General features: G+C 40.8%; 1 protein-coding gene and 1 long non-coding RNA gene across 4 annotated transcripts in view; one reads left to right on the top strand and one right to left on the bottom strand.

The window, feature by feature from the left end:
- Positions 1-9,088, top strand: part of TRAF5 (TNF receptor associated factor 5) — a 70,791-nt gene that overhangs the window by 44,637 nt on the left and 17,066 nt on the right. Inside the window, exons 7-10 of one of the 2 annotated variants that reach the window (XR_002123134.1) lie at positions 1,195-1,287; positions 3,766-3,906; positions 5,435-5,603; positions 7,153-7,874. Coding sequence is in view for 1 of the 2 variants with exons in the window: in XM_019635544.1 (XP_019491089.1) it covers positions 1,195-1,287; positions 3,766-3,906; positions 5,435-5,603; positions 7,153-7,730 (981 nt within the window). In the remaining variant the exon portion in view is untranslated. Of the gene's footprint in view, positions 1-1,194; positions 1,288-3,765; positions 3,907-5,434; positions 5,604-7,152; positions 8,335-9,088 lie in introns of those variants that run through there. The other variant, XM_019635544.1, reaches the window with a different exon arrangement.
- Positions 1-9,088, bottom strand: part of LOC109379159 (uncharacterized) — a 29,217-nt gene that overhangs the window by 12,241 nt on the left and 7,888 nt on the right. The window contains exon 3 of one of the 2 annotated variants that reach the window (XR_002123137.1): positions 546-596. This is a non-coding gene — a long non-coding RNA (uncharacterized LOC109379159). Of the gene's footprint in view, positions 1-79; positions 597-9,088 lie in introns of those variants that run through there. The other variant, XR_002123136.1, reaches the window with a different exon arrangement.

The following is a 9,088-nucleotide window of genomic DNA, read 5'->3' as shown; positions in this document are numbered from 1 at the left end:
ACACACACACACACACACACACAGATGTTTACATAGCAACAAAAGCCACAACAAAATTAAAATCAACTTATAAGTCCTTCACTAAAGTGCTGACTATGTAATTATATATTCATACTTTGGAATACTTCATTTGATAAAAAGAATAAGGTATATATTTTTAAATTAAATATAGTATGATCTCTTTGTGTTAAAATGTGTATATATCTTCACCAACTCTGGTGGGTGAGAGTAGGGAATTGCATGTGGTGATGCAGAGACTGCTTTTAGTTTTCATTCTACATCATCTTTCATTCTGTATCTACATAAATATTTCTCTTATTTTAAAAACCTATTTGAAAAAAATATATTATGAGAAGGCTTAAAAAAAATAAATCAGTGATGAGTCCATAAATTTGTCACATACCAAACCAGTGATTGCCTTCGCTATAAAAAGAACAGGGTTTACCTTTCTAGTGCATGAAATACAGAATTGCTTTCCAGCTTTGAAAGGAATCTTCTTTAGAGTTAGGCCCAAACATCCAATTGGATTGTATCCTAGAACTTACCTCAGTATTACAGCTGGGGATGGGAGTTGTTCTCTGGATGAGGAGCCAATCCTAAACAGAAGGGAAATTGATGATAAATGTTTGCTTAAAGTCCATGGGTCACCCAGAACCCCTAACATTTCTTTTATTAGTAATATATGCACTTTGCAATTACTGCAAATATATTATTTGATTTTGAGGGCAACAGATTTGCATGGGCTGAAGTCACAATTAGGTTGCCTACCTCTGGTCTGTGATAGCAGAGCAGTGAGAGAAGGCAGCATAGAAATGTACTTGGTAGGAGGGTGGACTGACTTAGGCCTAAAACTGATCTGGAGCCAACCCACTAAGGAGATAGGCTTTATATGCGAACAGCTGTGAGATGATAATATCTACACTTAAACCACAGTCATACAGTCACAGGGCCAGGAAGGAAGTCAACGTTGGGAATTTTGATAGTGACCTGATTCTCTGTCTCTGTAAGTTTAAAATTGTCTCATGGGAACTGTAGAGTCCTAAAGCTCGAAGAGGGACCTGGAGGGACCATTCTCCCTGCAACCCACCATGAGACAAGTAAGCAAAGTTGTTCAAGTTCTGCTTTAGCAGAGCATACCCTCCTTGTCTTGGGAGCCTTTCAACCACCTGACTTATTTTTCTCTTCATGTTGAAGGATAAACGGGGGAAGCTGCAGCAGCATGAGCATTCAGCCTTACGGGACCACATGCTTCTCGTTTTAGAAAAGAACTTCCAATTAGAAGAACAGGTAAATAAGTATCCAAGGGTTCAGATATAAAGGGAGGCAGCAGAATTGCTGAGATTTGCCATTACTGGCATTTTTATATTCTCTGTTTCTGTGTAAGTTGACTGGTGGTAGATGTTTTTCTACTAAGTGACCAGGCAGACTCATAGGATAGCAGAACATTAGAAGTGGAAGGTGCCTTTGAGATCTTTGGGTCCATCTCTCTCATTCAACAGAGGAAGTAACTAAGCTCAAAGACATTTTGATGTGTTTGTAACTCTTAAGTGGCAGAATTCAGTCTCAAACCAATGTCCCCTGATTCTCAGTCTCGTGCTCTCCATAACATGCCACATGCCTGTCTACAGCCATTTTGGTTAATAATACCTGGCACATAAGCTTTCAATATTAGGTTGGAAGCAAGATGCTGGAGGAGGTGATGGTGGTGATGAAGGGTCAACCAAGGCTCTGTCAGTGGGAGCCAGGACAATGGGAAGCATCTGGGGGTTGGAATGGCGTGCTGTAAGCTTAGAAGGCAGGGACCATAGTAATGTCGCTGACTGAGATGGGCACTACAAGGACAAGAGCAGGTTAGAGGTGACGGGGAGGAGAGGCGCGTTTGCTTTTGTTCAGGGAGATGTCTGGTGCATAGGTGGGAGTCAGCTCTCGGGGTCTAAATAGAGGATTCCGTGGCCAGAGAGCAGATGATTGTTGCCGCCATCTGTGCATTCAGTCATAAAACATGTAGCAGATGCCCACTGTGTGCTAGGCACTGTGCAAGGCTTTGGGAATAAAGAAATAAGTGAGATGGACCCTCAACAATTTAGTGGAGAAAAATAAAAAGATGAGAATAACCAAAAAAAAAAAGAATAATAAGGGTAAGTTATACACTGGAGTATGGTCAGGTGTCATGGAACTTAAGAGGTAGCCTGGGTAGGTGGTCCTAGCAATATTCCTGAGAGAATGTACTCTTTGAGTGGAGGCTTAGAAAGCAGTGCTTTCTAGATGAAGGAGGAAGTGTCTGAGTGAGTGAGGCCTGGTGGGAAATAGAAGTTGTGCACTCTCGCTGGGCAGGGTGCACACGGGATGTGAATGGGCTTGAGACTGAAAAGGAAGCCGGGCGCAGAGCCTGTAAAAGGCCAGTAGAGGCGGTTAAAGGGGAGGGTGGTGACAAGACCAGATCTATCTCTGCATATTATTGTGGACAATGCATGGAGTATGCATTGGAGGAAAACAAGACTAAAAAAAGAGAGACCATGCATGCATTCATTCATTTAACAAATATTTAGCAAGCACCTACTGACGCCAGGAGCCAGGCCAGCTGCTAGGGTTACAGTGGACTGTAGGGTCCATGCCAGGCCCAGTTCCCAGAGAGCCTCCTTTCTGGCATGTGTGTGTGTAGGACCAGTTAGGAGGCTGTTGGAGCAGTCCAGGCAAGAAGTAATGAAGGCTGACATTAGTGCTGAAACAAGATGAGAGGAAATGAGAAATGGATGCTGTTTTGTTTTGCTGTGTGTCAGAGTTCAAGCTGGCAAGGATTGAGTGGATATGAGGATGAGAGAAGAGTTGTCAAGGGTCACTCTTAGACTTTTGTTATTTCTCTCACATAGATTTCAAATTCTGGGAGGGTGCCATGTTTTGCCTCCCACTTGCTAGCTGTATGCTGGGCAGATTACGTCAACTCTTTGCCTCTGTTTCGTCATCTGTAAAACGGGACCAATATTCAGACCCAACTCATAGGGTTCTTTGAGGATAAAAGAGCTAATGAATATAAGGGTATGGTTGACATTCAGCAGATTTCAGCTATTACTGTTGATACTGTGCACTAACACCCAGTGTGGTATGGTGATCAGTACCCTGGGGTTTTTAGTGTTTACTAAGTGTATGAAGCCAACCAGTTCAGTAAATTCAGCCAAGTGGTATCACTGTCATTAGATGAACCATCATAGTGGGTTAGGTATAGAAACGATTCATGACAAATCTGTGGATCAGTTTTTTTCAAAGCACCTGACAATACTTTCCCAGAATTATATAGGAATCTAGCTGTAAATGTTTTCCGGGGGGTGGGGGGAATATATATATATATATATATATATATATATATATATATATATATCTCCTTATAATCTATATAATAATATAATATATATTTGGGGTGCCAAAAAAATGTATACACCTTTTAAGAGATGTTTTAAGAGATGTTTTCTAAGCTCAAGCAGTAGTTCACCATAATCAGAAGTATCAGGATGCTGATTGTAACCACTTTGAACATGTCTTGTAATTGCAGAAGTCAAACGTGACTTGTATTCATCTTTTGTTATCGGTATATATTAAGTATTACAATTAATACAGTTTTCCTTTCTTAAAATGTGTATACATTTTTTGGATATATATTTTTTTCCTAGAAACACTTTCTTACCTGCAATATTTTCCTAGAACTACATTTAGATTATTTTAATTTGTATGCATGCATTTAAGTGACTTCATCTACGTTCCTGTTATTAGATTTCTGACTTATATAAGAGCCTAGAACAGAAAGAAAGTAAAATCCAGCAACTAGCAGAAACTGTAAAGAAATTCGAAAAGGAGTTCAAGCAGTTTGCACAGCTGTTTGGCAAAAATGGAAGCTTCCTCTCAAACATCCAGGTGAGAAATGGCCTTTCTATTTATCGCCAAGATTTAGCCTTCAATTGGCAGTGAGGGTTTTTCTTACAAAGTTTTAAATGGAAATAATTTCAAAAGCTCAGAAAAGCTACAGGATAAGATAGTGCGAAAAACATCTGTATGTTCTTCGCCTAGACTCACCAGTTGTCAATATTCTATCCTGTTGGCTTCATCATTCATATTCCTCTCCCCTCCCCTCCCCTCCCCCCTGTTCTTTCTGAACCACATCAGAATAAGCTGCATATATTATAGCCCTTTACCTCTACACACTTCAGTATGTATTTCATAAGAATAAAGATCTTCTTTTACATAACCCCAGTACCTTTAGCAATGTCAGTAAATTTAACATTGATACAATAATTTTATATAATTTATGGCAGTTAGGGTTTTAATTAATGTTGAGCCAATATTAGTCACTTGATTTCAGATTCATTGAAAGCATCTATAGTTCTGAATTTTGTAGCCAACAGAGTGAAACTATTAATTCCCTTGGGAAAAATGTTTTAAACATCCCTAAAATAGAGCAAAAATTACTTTGTAAACCATGAATGTTAAAGAGCTATAAACAAATTCCTAATGAATAATGAATGTCTTTATTGTGATTATTGAAATTTATAGTGAACAAGATTCCTTGGCATGTTGTATGGGGAAATTTGGATTATCCCAGAAAATGCAGGCCATGCAGTTTCCATACTTTGTCAGCACACTATGTGCGTGTGTGTGTGTGTGTGTGTGTCTGTGTACACACGTGAGTGTGTCTAGGAAAAATGAAAAGCATCATATGTTATTATCTCAGCTCTGATCTTTTTCTAACACATTGAGCAGCCAGAGTTAAGGCAGTGAGGGCAAGAGTGGAGGAGACAGATGGTGATAGTTTTATTCCATCTCTTTCATCTAGCAGTCAAAAGTTCAGGCCTCACCCAGGGCGCTTCTGGACCACCTGTAGAGCTCAGGCCAGAACAGGTGGGCTGACTTCCAGCTCATTCTCTGCCTTCTAGCCGATCAGAAGTGAATCAGGAGAGTAGCTTCTAAGAAGAGAAGGAAGTGATATGACAAGGCAGGGCCGGCCGAGTGGCTCAGTCGGTTAAGAGCTCACTCAAGTGTGCGAGCTCTGAGCAACAGCGGTTCGATGCCTGGCCTGAGCTGAGCTGCTGCTGAGCTGCCAACAGGTGGCAGGATGGCTCAGCTTAAAAAAAAAAAGGGAAGTGATAAGGCAAGAGAGACAACATGAGAACAGAGAGAAAAAGATAGGTTAGAGAACCAAGTGGAGAGAAATTGAGGGAGGAGTAAAAATCAGACGAAGAAAAGTCCAAAGATTTGGAATTGGGAGGGGGAGCGGATAGGTGGTTAATTTTTCTGCAGTCCTCATTGAATTTTCTATTCTGGGCTGTGTAGTTTTCATTTCATTAATTGATTAATTAAATGTGAAATGTTTGAGTTGAAAAATTTCATCTCAACGATCTGCTAAGATTATTAATTTACTAAGATTTTATCCATTTTGTACCAAAAGGTTCTTACCAGTCACATTGACAAGTCGGCTTGGCTAGAAGCTCAAGTGCGTCAGTTATTACAAATGGCTAACCAGCAACAAAGTAAATTTGAAATGAGGCCTTTGGTGGAAGCGATTGATACGGTGAAACAAAAAATTACCCTGCTAGAAAGCAATGATCAAAGATTAGGTATGTGTAACATTTTATATTTCTCTCTTGGTGACTGTTTGTCTGCGTTGCTCATGAAACAAGTGAACACCTGGCCAGGTGGGGAGTCACAGCTGTCCAAGATAGAAATGGTTGAACCTGGTATTTGTGGCACAGAACAGCATGGAATTCTGGCTACTCAGGCAAAAATGATGAAGAGCCACTCGCTCGACCTGAAAGAGGACGGGGTGGAAAAGGGCCAGGACAGTCCAAGAACAGGGAGTGATGGTTTTTAAGGAGAGTGGAAAATAAGGAGAAAGCTAAGCAAGCGATGTGGCGGGATCCTTGGTTTAAGTACAAGCATACCTCGGAGACATTGTGGGCTTGGTTCTAGACCACTGCAATAAAGAGAATTTTGCAATAAATTGAGTCAGCAATTTTTTTTTTTGGTTTCCCAGTGCATATGAAAATTATGCTTGCAGTACACTGTAGTCTATTAAGTGTGCAACAGCATTATGTCTAACAAAAAAATGTACATACATTAATTAAAAACAAAACAAAACTTTATTGCTAAAAAATGCTAACCAGAGGGGAAAGGGGGTCAAATACCGAGGGTGCCAAAAAAATGTATACACGTGGACATTTTGGTCAGCGTTGCTCAAGCAGTAGTTCGCCATAATCAGAAGTGTCTGGATGCTGATGGGAACCACTGTGAGCACCTTTTATAATTACAGAAGTCAAACGTGACTTGTATTCATCTTTTGGTATCAGTATATATTGAGTAGTACAATTCTAATAATTTTTCTTTCTTAAAATGTGTATAGTTTTTTTGGCACCCTCTGTATATGGTGATGTACTATAGAAATGTACACTTGAAACCTATATAATTTTGCTAACCAATGTCACTCCAATAAATTTAATTAATAAATAAATAATGCTAACCATCATCTGTGCCTTCAGTGAGTCGTAATCTTTTTGCTGGGGAAAGGTGTTGCCTTAGTAACATCAAAGATCACTGATCACAGATCACCATAACAAATACAATGAAAATGTTTGAAATATTGTGAAAATTACCAAAATGTGGCACAGAGACATGAAGTGAGCAAATGCTGTTGAAAAATGGTGCCAACAGACTTGTTCGACACAGGGTTGCCACAAACCTTCAATGTGTAAAAAACCCAGTGTGTGCAAAGCACAATAAAGCAAAGTGCAATGACACAAAGAATGCCTATACAGAACACTATAACAGGGTTTGGCTATTTAAAAGCATCCGGTTAGAAAACCATAGGTTCCCCTCCCCCCACCCTCCCACGCTAACACACGCTAGTTGAATGCTGAGTGTGTCTTCTCTACACTTGGGCGAGCTTCAAGAGGACGCCTTTGGGTTTTCTGGGTGCCACTCTCGCCAAGACGTGAGATTTCACTGAGTTGATGCTATTAGTACAAATAGTCCATTGGTTGGTGGCCATTGAATTCAGTTCATCTTTAGGATGTCGGAATTTTATTGGTTCCCCTTTGGAGAACACAATTCCACTTTGGGCAAATTCTAAAGACAACTCTGAGGCCAAAGAATCTGTGTTTTTCTTTGCAGTTGTTTTGGAAGGGGAGACGAACAAACATGATGCCCACATTAATACTCATAAAGCACAGCTGAATAAAAATGAAGAGCGATTTAAACTGCTAGAAGGCGCCTGCTATAATGGCAAGCTCATCTGGAAGGTGACAGACTACAGGATGAAGAAGAAGGAGGCAGTGGACGGGCACACGGTATCCATCTTCAGCCAGCCCTTCTACACCAGCCGGTGTGGCTACCGGCTCTGCGCTAGAGCATACCTGAACGGGGACGGGTCTGGGAAGGGGACGCACCTGTCGCTGTACTTTGTGGTGATGCGAGGGGAGTTTGACTCACTGTTGCAGTGGCCATTCAGGCAGAGGGTGACCCTCATGCTTTTGGACCAGAGTGGCAAAAAGAACCACATTGTGGAGACCTTCAAGGCTGACCCCAACAGCAGCAGTTTTAAAAGGCCCGATGGTGAGATGAACATCGCCTCTGGCTGTCCTCGCTTTGTGGCTCACTCTATGTTGGAGAACGCCAAGAACACCTACATTAAAGACGACACCCTGTTCTTGAAAGTGGCCGTGGATTTAACTGACCTGGAGGATCTCTAGTCACTGTTTCTGGGGGGACAAAATACTTCTTGGGTCCAGAGCCTTGGAGACGAGGAAACCTTTACCACAGTGACTCAATTTAAACTCAGTACATATTTGTATTCGGCTTTTTGCCCTTAGTGTTTGAAGTCAGTTCAAAACGTCGTAAGTACTGTCTTCTTTTTACATCTTACTCTGTCCCCCTTTGAAACTTAAAACACTTAGGATTTCCTCTCCTTATTTATATTTTTCTAGCTCTTGAAAGATGGCAAGTTTCTTGACAGCAAGGTCTGGGGCGTTCTCTCTTTTACTGGTGCTTAGCCTGGGGTCTCGGGGTAGGCACTCCACAATGTTAAATGTTATGGAGGACACAGACGTAGCATTCCCAATTGAAAATTCTTTGGTACTTTACTGTTTGGCCTGCTGATTCCAGAAATGACCATAAGCCTTCAAAAGCCATCGTTCAGGGTAGGCTGTTCCAGATCAATAGATGGGAATTGTACTTACAAAGACAGCATGTCCAGTGGGGAGAGACATTTTGGTCAAATACTAAATTACTACACCCCTAAATATTTTCATGAAATTCACCAGTAGTCAGCAAGCACAGTTTCGCAAGGCTGAATAAGAACTGGTGAATAAAGCAAGCATCATCATTCTCCCTATTGTAGTGAACCAGAAAGTAGCATTCATACAAGGTCTGACAATTACGTTTGAGAACTCGTTGCAACGATGTTGCTAACCTTTTTTGATACCCGAGGGATTATTCATTATGAATTTGTGCCAACTGGACAAACAGCTAACCAAGTTTACTATTTGGAAGTGCTGAAAAGGCTGTATGAAAAAGTTAGACGAAAATGACCTGAACTTTTTGCCAACAACTCATGGCTCTTGCATCACGACAATGCACCAGCTCACACACTGTCTGTAAGGGAGTTTTTAGCCAGTAAACAAATAACTGGATTGGAACACCCTCCCTACTCACCTGGTCTGGCCCCCCAATGACTTCTTTCTTTACACAAAGATAAAGGAAATATTGAAAGGAAGACATTTTGATGACATCAGGACATCAAGGGTAATATGATGTCAGCCCTGATGGCCATTCCAGAAAGAGTTCCAAAATTGCTTTGAACGGTGGACTAGGCACTGGAGTCAGTGCATAGCTTCACCAGAGGAGTACTTCGAAGGTGACCATAGTGATATTCAGCAATGAGGTATGTAGCACTTTTTCTAGGATGAGTTCTGGAACTTAATTGTCTGACCTCATATAAGGAGATATAAACATTCAGCTAAAGTTCAGATTTTATTAAGTTCAACCATGTGAAAAAACTATTTTCACAGATCAAAAGCTGTCAAATATGAATAGTTTCATAAGATTCAAC

This window comes from Hipposideros armiger, unplaced genomic scaffold (assembly GCF_001890085.2).
Source record: "Hipposideros armiger isolate ML-2016 unplaced genomic scaffold, ASM189008v1 scaffold_22, whole genome shotgun sequence".
NCBI classification, from domain to species: Eukaryota; Metazoa; Chordata; class Mammalia; order Chiroptera; family Hipposideridae; genus Hipposideros; species Hipposideros armiger.
The sequence above is the reverse complement of the archived record's forward strand: the minus strand, read 5'-3'. Positions and strand labels throughout refer to the sequence as shown.